The sequence below is a fragment of the Dendropsophus ebraccatus genome, chromosome 9, assembly GCF_027789765.1.
Source record: "Dendropsophus ebraccatus isolate aDenEbr1 chromosome 9, aDenEbr1.pat, whole genome shotgun sequence".
Classification (NCBI taxonomy): domain Eukaryota; kingdom Metazoa; phylum Chordata; class Amphibia; order Anura; family Hylidae; genus Dendropsophus; species Dendropsophus ebraccatus.
In genome coordinates this window covers 93,656,457-93,673,198 of record NC_091462.1, presented here as the reverse complement: position 1 = coordinate 93,673,198, position 16,742 = coordinate 93,656,457, and the positions used below count along the sequence as shown (strand labels likewise).

General features: G+C 41.4%; 1 protein-coding gene across 3 annotated transcripts in view; it reads left to right on the top strand.

Moving 5' to 3' along the window:
- BAIAP3 (BAI1 associated protein 3) overlaps positions 1-16,742 on the top strand; it is a 118,224-nt gene that overhangs the window by 72,624 nt on the left and 28,858 nt on the right. For all 3 annotated transcript variants that reach the window (XM_069983894.1, XM_069983895.1, XM_069983896.1), the window contains 3 exons: positions 3,369-3,461; positions 7,348-7,451; positions 15,339-15,456. In XM_069983894.1, the coding sequence (XP_069839995.1) occupies positions 3,369-3,461; positions 7,348-7,451; positions 15,339-15,456 (315 nt within the window). The remainder of the gene's footprint in view (positions 1-3,368; positions 3,462-7,347; positions 7,452-15,338; positions 15,457-16,742) is intronic.

Genomic DNA, 16,742 nt, shown 5'->3' with positions numbered 1-16,742 from the left:
CCCGCTCTCTGTTGCACCAAATTGTAGTGTATGGCAATTTAAGAAGGTGTGTTGTATCACACATTGTATAAATACTGCAGTTTAGTGGATGATCATTGGACTACAGCAGCAGTCTATGTTGGGATATGATAACGAAGCACATAAGATAATGCCCACCATTTTCTCAGTTATTTAGAACCACAGTTGGGTGTAGATTCCCAGTCAACATTGTATTCTGGGCATAGAAAGCCCTGAATACTCTGTGAAATGATAGGCCCTAGTCCAGACTGGCACATTCCTCTTCCCCATGGGTGACGTTAACCCGCATGGGGTCAGGGACGGTTTGACACAATAATGACCCAGTGCAAAGATTTTACAAATTAGCCCCTGAATATTTTACTGTAATCTCTAATAGGAAGAAGCACCATCCTTCCCTGGTTTATACTAAATTGCATTGGATGTGCATTGAACCTCCAGGCTCAGAACTGGGGGAAGGAGACTGAAAAGATAAGTACAAGTATAGAATGAATTGCTGGTCTCCAGGAGAGGGGATGATTCAACATGTATTTTACCTGGGTGGACTGTCCCTTTAACTATAATGGCTCTACCTTTACCAACCAATACAAATAGATAAAAATAACAAAATATATAGGGGGAGATTTATCATACATGGTGTAAAGTGAAACTGGCTCAGTTGCCCCTAGCAACCAATCAGATTCCACCTTTCATTTTCCAAAGAGTCTGTGAGAAATGAAAGATGGAATCTGATTGGTTGCTAGGGGCAACTGAGCCAGTTTTACTTTACACCAAGTTTGATAAACCTCCCCCATAGTCCTTAAAAAAGCAAAAAACAAACGGGGCGCTTCCTAGTGTATTAAATTAAAAAACAATAAGTGAGAAGTTTGTATTAAAACCACTCAACTAGTAGAGTTGTGCTATGGAATAGGCACAACTCTATAGTAGGCTCCATAGGATATTCAACGCAGCCAGGTCAGGGGCACCAATAGATGGGTGTGTGGAAGTGCAGCAATAGCGATCCAAATAGGACCAATGGACCATGAGTTTCCTCTAAGGACCAGGAGTTCACGGGATTGTTCAGCATGCCTACATCCTATATATCAGGTATCACGCGACGACCAACTTCACTAAATGGTGAGTTAATTTGCAACGCGTTTCGGCCAGATTGTTTGCCAAGCAGGCCTTTCTCAAGCAAAAAAACAGGCCTGCAAACAGTCTGTCTGAAACGCGTTGCAAATAAACTCACCATGTAGTGAAGTCGGTCATAGCGTGATACCTGATATATAGGATGTACACACACTGAACACTCCCTTGAACTCCACACCTGCTCCGGTCCTTAGAGGGAACTCTTGGTCTGTTGGTCCTATTTAGATCGCTATTGCTAGTCCTTAAAGAAGCATTCCGTTTTTTTTTCATCCTCCCCCTGGCTGCCACATATACTTACCCATTATGATCAGTGTCCTGCGGCACAACTTCCTTCCTGTCCCACAGCGCCACTCAGATCCCGCTGGCGCCCAAGTGACCTCTTGGAGGGGTGGGAGCATTAAAAAGAAAAATAGAATGCTTCTTTAAGATACCTCTATAATGATAAGTAGGAAATAGGAAAGTATGGTGTAGGAGTAGAAGTGCAAAAGGTCAATATAAATAATATATAATGGATATATAGTACATAATACATGTGCAGGATTGCAGAATTCAATCAGCCATAACTCCCTGGGTATCATAGAAAATACCAACTTTAAAAAAAACTACTTTCATAAACCGCAGATATTTTCTCTGTAGTTTATTAAAGTTATTCTTTTCTATTATATTCTGGGAGTTATGGCTGATAGAATTCTGCAATCCTGCACATCCATTATACAGTATATCACGTATATTGACCTTTTGCACTTATTTCTATACTTATGAGAACTATATACTTTGGTATTTTTATCTACCTGTCTAATGTGCATGATATATAAGCAAGTATTCACATGTAAGGCTGTGTTCAAACTACGTTTTTGCAAGCCATTTTTCTTCATCCGTCTTTGCAGAAAAACAGATGGAAAAACAGATGCATTTGTGTGCATCTGTTTTGATCTGTTTTTCCATTGACTTCCATTATATATTAAAAAAAAAAAAAAGCGCATGGGTTTTTTAAGGTACTCAAAAATGCACTTGACCGCATTTTGGTGTATGTTAAAAAAAACTCATGCGTTTTGATCCCCTTTTTCTTTATAATAGAAGTCAATGGAAAAACAGATCCGTTTTCTGCATGAAAGATGAAAGAAACGGATTGCAAACACGTAGTGTGAACCCAGCCTTACATGTAAGAACTTGCTTATATATTAGGCTGCTCATGCACATTAGACACGTAGATAAAAATAACAAAGTATATAGTCCTAAGTATAGGATTAAAATGCATCCGTTTTTTTTTTTAACGTACACAAAAATGTGGTCAACTACGTTTTTGTGTACGGTAAAAAACATGGATGTGTTTTGATCTGTTTTTTTTTTATAACGGAAGTCAATAGAAAAACGAATGCACACAAATGCATAATTTTGCATCGGTTTTTTCATCTGTTTTTGCAAAAAAACATGGAAAATGGATGCATTTGTTTGCATCAGCTTTCATCCGTTTTTCCATTATAATAAAAAAAAAACGGATTGGAAAAAATGTAGTGTGAACCCAGCCTACAAGAACTTCATCAGGGTCCTGTACAGATACAAATAGAGCCATCCTGTTTGGTATTCATGGCAGATAGTGGTTTATTTTCCACCTGGAGATGAGTGGCAGCTGCGCACCCCCTTTCTCTGTAGGAATTTAATATGCATGCCTGGCCAAGCTGAACATGCCTGATAGCATAGGGGTCAGGTATGATAAATGCAGGATGGCAATTACCTACTGTGTTTGTCTGGATTTCCCAGTATTACAAATGTTATTAGTGTATACAGATCACATATTAGTCTAACCCCGTATTACAACATGTTATTTTCCCATAAGAGGCCTTGACAATACATGGCAGATATCAGCAGCGTGGGGGGGGGGGGGGGACGCTGTAATGTATGCATTTCCCTTGGAATAAACATTAATTAGAAATAATTTGTCTTTATCTGTGTCAATATAAAATAATAACATGGCTCCTTGTCATCGCCGAGCGAGGAGACAATGATTGATGCCACCGCACAGGCATGTAGGTGCCCGTTCCTAAATCCAGGCTTGACGTGCGCGGCCGCGGCTTGAATAATACCTCTTAATGATTTGATATACGAGTTAAATGTCTGATCTCCTCATATTTTCCTAGGAAGCAAGGTCTCAGCTGTAATTTCATTCAGCAAATATTAAAACAAATAGCACGCTATGAATCTCTGAATTAACAAATGTGTTGCAGAGGGACACGGTTCTCAGCAAGAAGGCATCTGGCGCGGTGATTCATGAAATGCTCCTTACCCAGCTGCTACAGTATGAACACAAGCAGACAGAGGTGAGCAGACGTCTCCGCCATCAACCTGGTAGTTCTGGAATTGGGATGTTTGCGGCGCACGGTGACAGACACCGGTTGTATTATTAAATGTATTTGGTCGGAAGCTGTCATCCGTACAGAAGTGATTATCAGACCTTAAAGTCACAACTCATTTGTGCTCCTAGTTTTTTCATATCTTTCCTTAAAGGGGTTGTCTGATATGCAAAACAAGAGTCCGTGGAGCCTCAGTTACGAGTCTCAAAACACGGGATAGCCAGATATCTCTAGCCTGTTGCCAACGGGGTGCCTCCATGATGGGGAGAGCACCACACCACCCTGATAAATAACCCCTTAAGTCCCACTCGGTTGCGAGTATTGGAACATAGACAGGGAAACAACAGGGTGGCCCCTTTTGTCAATGTCTAACTCAAGGTGCGAGTATTGCGATCATGACAAGGGCTTGCAAAGGCAGGCTTCCACCCACAGACAGCCGTTTCGGGGTGTTTGCCCCTCGTCAGTGTGGGGTAGGATTCTGGCTAGTTGGGGCAATGAAAAATCAACCAACAAAACACAGTGATCACTGAACTCAAGGAGAACAGCGAAAAAAATTCCAATGAAGTACTCAATCAAGAGTCTCCACTGATGCCCCCAAAAATTCAAATATGCAAAACAAGAGTCCGTGGAGCCTCAGTTACGAGTCTCAAAACACGGGATAGCCAGATATCTCTAGCCTGTTGCCAACGGGGTGCCTCCATGATGGGGAGAGCACCACACCACCCTGATAAATAACCCCTTAAGTCCCACTCGGTTGCGAGTATTGGAACATAGACAGGGAAACAACAGGGTGGCCCCTTTTGTCAATGTCTAACTCAAGGTGCGAGTATTGCGATCATGACAAGGGCTTGCAAAGGCAGGCTTCCACCCACAGACAGCCGTTTCGGGGTTTTTGCCCCTCGTCAGTGTGGGGTAGGATTCTGGCTAGTTGGGGCAATGAAAAATCAACCAACAAAACACAGTGATCACTGAACTCAAGGAGAACAGCGAAAAAAATTCCAATGAAGTACTCAATCAAGAGTCTCCACTGATGCCCCCAAAAATTCAAATATGCAAAACAAGAGTCCGTGGAGCCTCAGTTACGAGTCTCAAAACACGGGATAGCCAGATATCTCTAGCCTGTTGCCAACGGGGTGCCTCCATGATGGGGAGAGCACCACACCACCCTGATAAATAACCCCTTAAGTCCCACTCGGTTGCGAGTATTGGAACATAGACAGGGAAACAACAGGGTGGCCCCTTTTGTCAATGTCTAACTCAAGGTGCGAGTATTGCGATCATGACAAGGGCTTGCAAAGGCAGGCTTCCACCCACAGACAGCCGTTTCGGGGTTTTTGCCCCTCGTCAGTGTGGGGTAGGATTCTGGCTAGTTGGGGCAATGAAAAATCAACCAACAAAACACAGTGATCACTGAACTCAAGGAGAACAGCGAAAAAAATTCCAATGAAGTACTCAATCAAGAGTCTCCACTGATGCCCCCAAAAATTCAAATATGCAAAACAAGAGTCCGTGGAGCCTCAGTTACGAGTCTCAAAACACGGGATAGCCAGATATCTCTAGCCTGTTGCCAACGGGGTGCCTCCATGATGGGGAGAGCACCACACCACCCTGATAAATAACCCCTTAAGTCCCACTCGGTTGCGAGTATTGGAACATAGACAGGGAAACAACAGGGTGGCCCCTTTTGTCAATGTCTAACTCAAGGTGCGAGTATTGCGATCATGACAAGGGCTTGCAAAGGCAGGCTTCCACCCACAGACAGCCGTTTCGGGGTTTTTGCCCCTCGTCAGTGTGGGGTAGGATTCTGGCTAGTTGGGGCAATGAAAAATCAACCAACAAAACACAGTGATCACTGAACTCAAGGAGAACAGCGAAAAAAATTCCAATGAAGTACTCAATCAAGAGTCTCCACTGATGCCCCCAAAAATTCAAATATGCAAAACAAGAGTCCGTGGAGCCTCAGTTACGAGTCTCAAAACACGGGATAGCCAGATATCTCTAGCCTGTTGCCAACGGGGTGCCTCCATGATGGGGAGAGCACCACACCACCCTGATAAATAACCCCTTAAGTCCCACTCGGTTGCGAGTATTGGAACATAGACAGGGAAAAGGGGTTGTCTGGCAAAAAAAACTATAATTTGGTTTCAGAGAGTTACATATTTCTAGTCAAAAATCTCAAGTCTTCCCCTGCTGGATGTCCTGCAGGAAATGAACTATTCTTTCCAGTGTGACACAGTGCTCTCTGCTGCCACCTCTGTCCGTGACAGGAACTGTCCAGAGCAGTAGCAAATCCCCATAAAGAAATCTCTCCTGCTCTGGACATTTCCTGTCCTTGACACTTCCTGCAGAACATCCAGCAGCTAAGTTTGGAAAGACTTAAAACTTTTAAATAGAAGTGAATTACAAATCTATATAACGTTCTGAAACCAGTTGATTTAAAAGAAAAATATTTTTGCCAGAGTTCCCCTTTAAATGGGCTTCCCAGGAATTTGATAGCTTATTGTAAGGATAGGCCACCAATATTGGATTCTTGGGGGTCCAAACCCAAGCTTCCTGCTGAATGGGTGATTAATGGGGTGGCTGCACTCATGCGAGCCCTGCAGCCTTATATTTCCTTCCAGACACAGCTCCATATATTCAGTTGTGGTTATATCTGGTATTGCAACTTGTCCCATTTAAGTGACTGCATAACTCAAACCTCCTGGTCCTCAATGCAAAATCTGTAATTATATATCATGTCAGGGCACTTCAGTATGGCTGCCAACACAGGCTATTTCTCCGGATTCCCATCAGGATGGTGGTATGGCACATAGATGATCTTGAATGGTGTGGTCACATGTTTATATCAGATTACCTAATGGATTTGATGGGACATTGTTGACTTGTACAAACCACCATATTGTTAAGGTATAACCATAGGATTTCTACATCTAGGAACGGTGGAAAAACTATGTATGTGAAAAGCCATAAAAGAAGTTTTATTGTAATATGACACAAATGAAAATAACATGTCCTAGGAAATTTTTCAAAATAACCAGAAAACTAGGTGGTTTTCTCTCTCAACAATAACTAACAAGCCCCATAGCAAGGACCTAAGTAAGCCCCCATTATGGTACCTTATTTTTCCATCCAGGACAGAGGCATCTCCACTAAAGATGAACGCAACTTGAGCATGCTCGAGTCCGACATTTGAATACCGGTAGCTGAAGAAGTTGGTGCGACCCTAGGAAGTCTAGAAAACATGGATACCACCTATGGCCTATAGCTGTATCCATGTTTTCCAGGACTCCCTAGGGCCGCATTCAACTTCTTCAACCACCAGTATTCAAATGTCGACTGATTGGACTCGAGCATGCGAGCATGTGTTACACTCATCTTTGTATTGCGCTCATCTCTAATCCCCACCTCTTTCCTATGACCTATGACCTATTCCCTTCTTTAACCTATGAGCCAATATGCCATCCCCTTCTCTGCAAAAATGAATATTCACTATGTAATCAGCATTTATCTAATTGCAGACACCGCTCCTGAATACATTTTCTATGTTTGCATATAGCAAACAAAATGCAAAATAGCTTCAAGCCCAGAGGAAGCGGTGCCCGGTCTAGGAGCTAGAAAAACGTTATTTGCCAAAGGCAAACATAATGGGTGGCCCATAGATTTCTACTATGAAAAGTGGAGTGGGAACCCTTAAAGGATTTCATAATGTCTTAGAAAGTTCAGCAGATCACTTGAATGCATATTGAACAATATTAGAATTGAATTTTCCAGCTTGCTGGTGCATACTATATATACTATATGGCATCATGGTCACTACTGTAGACTGCATATCTGTTGTCATTGCAATTTTTAGGTTGAATTATGGAACTGGAAGGGGGAAATGAGCAAGCATGCCTACACAATAATGTCCCATCATAGCATGCAGACCGACCTCTCTAATCTACAACAGGCTGTCATGTAAGTATCTTCTCATCTGTGGATGTAATAATAAATATATATATATTATATTATAGTACTGTGTAAAAGTTTTAGGCAGGTGTGGTTAAATATTTGGTGTGACCGCCTTTTGCCTTCACAACAGCATCAGTTCTTCTAGGAACTTGCTCAAAGTTCTTGAAGGAGCTTAAGAGGTTGTTCTAGACATCTTGGAGAAGTAACCACAGATCTGTAGGTGTCGCTGCTTAACGTACCGGTACGTCATGCGTCCGCAAGAGGTGGTCAGAGCGGGGCCGTTGTCCCGGAGGAGCCATCCACACATCCTGCTCCCGCCGGGGTCTTCTCCAAGATGGCGCTGATCCCGGCTTGGCACTCGGATGCTTTCGGCTGCAGCAGCCGAAAGCAAACAAGTGCCGATCTCATTGATCTTTGCTGTATAAGTATACAGCATAGATCTCAATGAAAGATCAGAGTACTTATACTAGAAGTCCCCCAGGGGGCATAACCCTAACCCCAGGGGGCTTCTAGTATAGGTGTAAAAAAAAAAAAAAGTGTTATTATTAGTAAAAAGCCCCCTCCCCTAATAAAAGTTTGAATCACCCCGCTTTTCCCCCGGTTTTAAATAAAAGTAAATAAATAAATAAACATGTTTGCTATCGCCGCGTGTGTAATCGCCCGAACTATTAATTAATCACATTCCTGATCTCGCATGATAAACGGCGTCAGCGCAAAAAAATCCCAAAGTGCAAAATTGCACAATTTTGGTCGCATCAAATCCAGAAAAATTGTAATAAAAAGCAATCAAAAAGTCGTATATGCGCAATCAAAATACCGATGGAAAGTAAACATCATGGCGCAAAAAATGACACCTGACACAGCCCCATAGACCAAAGGATAAAAGCACTATAAGGCTGGGTTCACACTATGTATATTTGAGGCTGTATTTGGCCCTCATGTCAGGTCCTCATAGCAACCAAAACCAGGAGTGGATTGAAAACACAGAAAGGATCTGTTCACACAATGTTGAAATTGAGTGGATGGCCGCCATATAACAGTAAATAACGGCCATTATTTCAATACCACAGCCGTTGTTTTAAAATAACAGCAAATATTTGCCATTAAATGATGGCCATCCACTCAATTACAACATTATGTGAACATAGCCTTTCTGTGTTTTCAATCCACTCCTGGTTTTGGTTGCTATACAGCCTCACAAATACAGCCTCAAATATACATAGTGTGAACCCAGCCTAAGGCTGCGTTCACACTACGTATATTTCAGTCAGTATATGTATATTTCAGTCAGTATATTTCAGTCAGTATTGCAACCAAAACCAGGAGTGGATTAAAAACACAGAAAGGCTCTGTTCACACAATGTTGTAATTGAGTGGATGGCCGCCATTTAATGGCAAATATTTGCTGTTATTTTAGAACAACGGCTGTTATATTGAAATAATGGCCGTTCTTTACTGTTATATGGCGGCCATCCACTCAATTTCAACATTGTGTGAACAGATCCTTTAAGTGTTTTTAATCTACTCCTGGTTTTGGTTGCAATACTGACTGAAATATACTGACTGAAATATACATATACTGACTGAAATATACGTAGTGTGAACGCAGCCTAAGGCTATGTTCACACTATGTATGTGTGCGGCTGTATTTTTTATGCGGCTGGAAATGTGCGGCTGAAACTACGGCCGTGGGAAAAAATAGACATGCGGCTGAAAACATACGGTCATTTACTTGGAAATCTGGTTCAACTAAAAATAACAAATAAAATCTTAAGAAAGTGATGCAAACACCTCTGGATGCATCTGGGAAAGCAGGGAAAGAGTTTACATGAATCGCTATTACCGGGGTTTGCGATCCTCTGCAGTATACCGATGCCTCTCATGTTTAATATATTGAATTAATAAAACACATTTTCGTTGTAATAAAGTCCCTTTCGTTGTTCAATAATTAAATTTAAACGAATCCATCATTTTGCAATTAAATATACTGTTAAAATAAATATATATATAAATAAATGTATATTTATATATATATTTATTTTTTGACAGTATATTTAATTGCACAATGATGGATTCATTTAAATTAATTAAATTATTGAACAACGAAACTGATTTTATTTCAACAAAAATGTGTTTTATTAATTAAATATTAATAAGTACAGGAAGCTCCATAAGCAGTTAATTCATATTGACGGCAATAGAGCATTCTGTACTAATCATCACTTTACTTTAATTAAAACATCAAATTTTTCTTCTAATTATGTTATCACAATAGCATTATTAGAAGAAACATTTAGAATTATATGTGCGCTCAGCTGATTGGCTGATCGGCTCAGCGCACATATAAAGAGCCGGTCCGCAGCACAGTGACTTCATTGTGCTGCGGACCAGCGAAGAGGACACATCGGGGTGAGTATAGAGCTCTCCCCACCCCCTCCCCTGCACTGCACCCCTCCCAGCAAGGAAGGGGGGTCACTTAACCCCTTCCTTGCTGGGATGGGTGCAGTCTGACATCAGTCTGGCCCCCAAGGGGTTAAGGGGGATGCAATACATCCTCCCCTAACCTTTTGGGGGCCAGACTGTAAGCAGCGATCTGTAAAGATGCTGCATACTGTAAGGAGCACAACACCGCTCACAATGATGGGTGTTGTGCTCCTGTTTGTGTGTTTTTTGTGTGTTTCTCCCTTTTTGTTTTTCAGATATCGGTATCCTGGGGATTACATAGGATTCCGTGGACTACGTTGATGACCAGCGGTTGTTTGTTGTTTTTTTTTTTTAATAAAATGGTCAATGAGGGGTGTGGGGGTGTTTTTATTTGAATTTTAAAAAAATTTAACTTGTGTCTTGTCTTTATTTCTTTACTTTATAGACTTAGTAGTGGAAGCCGTCTAATAGACGGAATCCATTACTAAGTCGGGGCCTAGTGTTAGCCGGTATAAAATGGCTAACACTAACCCCCCATTATTACCCCAGTACCCAATGCCACCAGGGGTACTGGGAAGAGCCGGGTGCCAGTGGTCCCGGAGCGTCAAAATTGGCGCTTCTGGCCCGGGCGGCAGCAGGCTGGTAAGATTTAGGCTGGGGAGGGCCTAAACCAATGGCTCTTCCCACCCTGGTGTTACCAGGCTGCTGTCGTTTGGTTTTCAACCCGTCTGGTTATAAAAATAGGGGGGACCCTATGCGTTTTTTTTTTTTAAATAAATTAATAAAAAAAACGCATAGGGTCCCCCCTATTTTTATAACCAGCCGGGTTAAAAACCAAACGACAACAGCCTGGTAACACCAGGGTGGGAAGAGCCATTGGTTTAGGCCCTCCCCAGCATAAATCTTACCAGCCTGCTGCCGCCCGGTCCAGGAGCGCCAATTTTGACGCTCCGGGACCACTGGCACCCGGCTCTTCCCAGTACCCCTGGTGGCATTGGGTACTGGGGTAATAATGGGGGGTTAGTGTTAGCCAATTTATACCGGCTAACACTAGGCCCCGACTTAGTAATGGATTCCGTCTATTAGACGGCTTCCACTACTAAGTCTATAAAGTAAAGAAATAAAGACAAGACACAGTGAAAAATTTTTTTTATTCAAATAAAAACACCCCCACACCCCTCATTGACCATTTTATTAAAAAAAACAACAACAAACAACCGCTGGTCATCGACGTAGAACACCGAATCCGACGTAATCCCCAGGATACCGATATCTGAAAAACAAAAAGGGAGAAACACACAAAAAACACACAAACAGGAGCACAACACCCATCATTGTGAGCGGTGTTGTGCACCTTACAGTATGCAGCATCTTTACAGATCGCTGCTTACAGTCTGGCCCCCAAGGGGTTAAGGGAGGATGTATTGCATCCCCCTTAACCCCTTGGGGCCAGACTGATGTCAGACTGCAACCATCCCAGCAAGGAAGGGGTTAAGTGACCCCCCTTCCTTACTGGTATGGGTGCAGTGCAGGGGAGGGGGTGGGGAGAGCTGTATACTCACCCCGATGTGTCCTCTTCGCTGGTCCGCAGCACAATGAAGTCACTGTGCTGCGGACCCGCTAATTATATGTGCGCTCAGCCGATTAGCCAATCAGCTGAGCGCACATATAATTCTAAATGTTTCTTCTAATAATGCTATTGTGATAACATAATTAGAAGAAACATTTGATGTTTTAATTAAATTAAAGTGATGATTAGTACAGAATGCTCTATTGCCGGCAATATGAATTAACGGCTTATGGAGCTTCCTGTACTAATTAATATTTAATTAATAAAACACATTTTCGTTGTAATAAAATCAGTTTCGTTGTTCAATAATTTAATTCTAACGAATCCATCATTGTGCAATTAAATATACTGTCAAAAAATAAATATATATATAAATATACATTTATATATATATTTATTTTAAGGGTACAAACCCACTTGACGTATTTGCTGCATGAATCAGTCTTAAAAATAAGCAGGCAAAACGCAGGTTGGCTTTATACAATTGTTCTGCGTTAAAATACGCAATTGCATATTTTTGAAGCGTGAAGCTACATGCGTTTTTCGCACAGGTTGTTAACAACTGATGCTTTGCTAACAACAAGCTTCACGCTTCAAAAATACGCAATTGCGTATTTTAACGCATTCAAAAATACGCAATTGCGTATTTTAACGCATTCAACAATTGTATAAAGCCAACCTGTGTTTTGCCTGCTTATTTTTAAGACTGATTCACGCAGCAAATACGTCAAGTGGGTTTGTACCCTAACAGTATATTTAATTGCACAATGATGGATTCTTTAGAATTAAATTATTGAACAACGAAAGGGACTTTATTACAAAGAAAATGTGTTTTATTAATTTAATATATTAACTATTAGAGACATCGGCATTCGGCATCATTGCCGGCTATTTTTGAAGTACTCCGTACGGACCGCCTGTCAATCCACGGCCGCATTTCCAGCCGCAAACAATGGTCTTGTTCATTTTTCACGGGTCCATTTACGATCGGGCCATAGATTCATACATAGTGTGCACTGTGCAGCCGTATATCGTATACTTTCCAGCGTATGCATGAACCGGAAAAATCCGGCCGATGATTTACCGCCCGCAATACAGCCGCACAGATACAGAGTGTGAACCTAGCCTAAGCCTGGGAATGGAGCAATTTTAAGGAACATATATTTGTTAACAATGGTTTGAATTTTTACAGGCCATCAGATAAAAGAAAAGTTATACATGTTATATATCGTTGTAATCGTAACGACATGAGGAACATGCACAACAAGTCAGTTTTACCCCAGGACGAATGGCTTAAAAACAAATACCCCCCCAAATAAAAGAAATGCTTTTTTTGTTCAATTTCAACACACTTTGAATTTTTTCCTGGTTTCGCAGTGTACTTTATGCAAAAATTCAGCCTGTCATTGCAAAGTACAATTAGTGATGCAAAAAATAAGGGCTCATGTGGGTTTCTAGGTGGAAAAATGCAAGTGCTATGGCCTTTTAAACACAAGGAGGAAAAAACGAAAAGGCAAAAACTAAATTTGTCTCCGTCCTTAAGAGGTTAAAGGCCCTTTTATATGAGCTTATCGGCCATGAGTGTTGCTAAAAAAGCTCCTTCAGATGATAATTGGCCTATGTAAAAGTGACAGTGATCAGCCGAGGAGCGAGGAAAAGCCCGATCCTTGGCTGATCACATCTTTTGTACTGCCCATGTTGAAGATATGTCCTTTTGGCCAAAGTTCTTCCATAAAGACCACTTCTGGACAGACTTTTCCAACAGTAGATGGATATACCTAGATCCCACTGGTTTCTGCCAGTTCTAAGCTGATGGCACTACTGGCCATTTTCCCATTTGTCAGGAAGTTGGATCTGCTTGACCGATTTCTGCATTTACAATCCTCAGTGTTGCCCATTTCTTTGTGCTTCTTCAAAAAATCTTGAAGAAGACATCTTGAAGCCCCAGTCTGCTTTAAGATATTTGCCTGGGGGAGACCTTGCTGATACAGTATACCCACCTTGGGTCTTGTTGTTGTGCTCAGTCTTGCCATGGGGTCAGAAACATTGGATATTAAAATAGTAAGAGATGATACATAGGAACAACATGGTATGAAGCCATAGCTAGGGTTGAAAAAATCCCTTTATGGGCGACACATTGGCATTGAGGCGCAAAGCAATTTTTGAAGAGAACTTCCGATTACATAGGTCTGAATGATTCCTGCTTTGAACATTTATTTAGTTAGAAAGTATATCTTGTCTCAGTTCCAAAGGTCTTTTGTGAAGCTTTTATTAAAGTCATTGAATGGCATCTAAAGCCGGTGAAAGAAAATGTCAGAGACCATTGATTCACATACTGCAGGGTTATGGGTAGAGTGCTGGCACATTCATCTAATCCTCTTTAAGAGCAAGCTTGATACTTATTGATCTGTGAACCTGAAGGGCTCTTACCGTCTCCCACTAAATACTGTGGAGTTTTATTATTAGTCCTCAAACTACTTTGCCTCAAAATCTCAAGTTGCTTGGATTAAAGAAACGGTATAATGGGAAGAATTACTGGGAATCGGGTCGTAAGTGGATGAAACTGTCAACATAGGAGCAGGGTTTGCTCTTTTATGGGGTTGTCTGAAATAAGGATCATGGGGCTCGTTTTATAACGGCGCCCCTGTTGTTTATCAGCTGACATGACATCATCCATGACATGTTCACATCACACAGTTTTAAGTTATGGAGAGTCCCTTTAAAGCAGGGATGGGTAACCTTTGGCCCTCCAGCTATTGCAAAACTACAATTCCCATCATGCATGGACAGCCAAAGCGAAGCTTTGGCTGTCCATGCATGATGGGAATTGTAGTTTTGCAACAGCTGGAGGGCCGAAGGTTCCTCATCTCTGGTTTAAAGCATGCCTTCAATTTAAAGGAAAAAATCCCTGCATGTTTTTGTTGGATTAACCCTTAAGAATGCTGGCAATGTGATTTTAGCCATCTCCCTTTTGGTATTTAACCCTATGGGGGCCCGCTCCTTAGTGCACTGCTCTTTCTCATTCTCTATATATCAGTGCACACCAGTGGAGTGGTTTGCCAGTTGTACACATATAGTTACCTCCTCTTTTACAGTCACATGAAAACACATGACATACCTTTTTTTTTTTTTTTTTTGCTAAGCCATGACATAGTGCTGGCAAGAGTGCACTGAACAGGCTAGCACTATAGTATACTACTATAGATAGAATGTAGAGGATCAGGGGCTATTAATGCACTGGTTTTGCAAGGTGCTTTGAGCAGAAAGGAAATAAAAACAGCAAAGAAAAGAAATTGTTACACTAAGTACTGTTGCTGCTGAAATGAGATGGAAGCCTTGATTTACCTTGCATAGACAGTGCAGATTCTCTGGACACTCATAGATGCAGATGGATAGTCTTTCACTCCTCTCACCAGCCCCCTTCTACATCCTGCAGTCTGTCATGTTGAGGCTGTTACACTAGGCACTGTTGCTGCTGAGATGAGAGGGAAGCCTTGATTTACCTTGCATAGACAGTGCAGATTCTCTGGACACTCATAGATGCAGATGCACAGTCTTTCTTTCCTCTAGCCAGCCCCCTCTACATTCTGCAGTCTGTCATGTTGAGGCTGTTACACTAGGCACTGTTGCTGCTGAGATGAGATGGAAGCCTTGATTTACCTTGCATAGACAGTGCAGATTCTCTGGACACTCACAATTGCAGATGCACAGTCTTTCTCCTCTCACCAGCCCCCTTCTACATCCTGCAGTCTGTCATGTTGAGGCTGTTACACTAGGCACTGTTGCTGTCTAGATGAGAGGGAAACCTTGATTTACCTTGCATACACTAGTTATCTCAGAACAAACCAACAAACTTTTAATATTTCCAAACTGCACTGACTTTACTTTGTCTTTAAAAGAAAATGGCAGGCGTTCAGCAAACACCACCAAGTGCACCCTCTGGACTACAGCTACCTACTTGGACTTCTAAAGAACATTGAAGAACACTGGGATCCTGCCTCATGTACAAGAGAACTGGTATAATCTATGTATAAATTATTCTATCTATCGTATATATGTATCTCTCTGACTTTGTCTATGATATATCTATGTACCACACACGGGCAGAATTGGCAATATGCAATACCAGAAAGTCCTGCATCCAAGATCAGTCCGGCAGCTTAAATTGATTTGTGACTTGTTTGGAAGCCCACAGCCAAATCACACATGTCTCCGAAGCATCACGTATTGGGTACACAGACATGTGGAACATGACTGGAATCTCTATATATCGATTTGTCCCCCGCTGGGCCTATATTTATTCCTGTTTAGTTTGTTTTTCTTGCTTCTGTCAAGTATTTGGACAGAAAAAGAACAATGTGATCCGCACTGGAAAAACCAGCAGAAATGATTACCCTTTATTATATCACTCTTAGACTTTCCCCTTTTTATAATTAAAACTTAGTGAAAAAGGAAATGGAAAGCCTTGGGAAAACCGATACACCGAATTAGTAAAATTGAAGCTTTTACATCCTGTGGTATAATTTAGTTATATTTTATTGGCCAAAAATTTAGATGTTTTGCTGTATCATCTTGTACCTGTAATCGACTTTATGATATTAAAACTGAAAAAAAGTATGGCGAAAGGAAAGTTTTGTACTTGGGCCTATATTAAACTGCTTTATTAATATTAGATTTGTGTGGATATATTGATATTAGATAAACTCATCCACATTGTGGAGGTACATGTCAGCGGGTTTTGATTTATACTTCCAATGTCTACCCCATGACATATGTCACTGTATTGTATACAGAGGGTATACAGACACATACCACTCTGACACTATTTACACTAATTTACACATTGTACTATTATACTATTAATACACTATTTTTTCCAGAAAGACCTGAACTATTAGCTCACTGAGGGATCAAGCTACATGAACTATTAGCTCACTGAGGGATTATGTTACATGTTGCCCATAAATGTCTGTGGAGAATGAAGGGGGGAAAGTTGTTAGATACAGAGTGAGACAAGGGCAGAGAGTCACATGGAAAGCATGCAGTATTTTGTAGTATGCCCTGTATATATGTCACCAAGTGGGAATTTCACAGCTTACACTGCTTTGTACTACTCGGTAATGTCCTCCATGCTGCTTCTGCTTTTGAGGGTTTTTTTTATAGAGCAGTAGGGAAGCAGGATCCCCTCCTCTGTGTCTGTGCAGACTATGGGAGACACCATAGAAGCTAGTCTCCCCCCTACTATATTAGGAACAATTGAAAATTAGAAATGAAGCATGTACAGGGGAAAATCTGTGAAAATG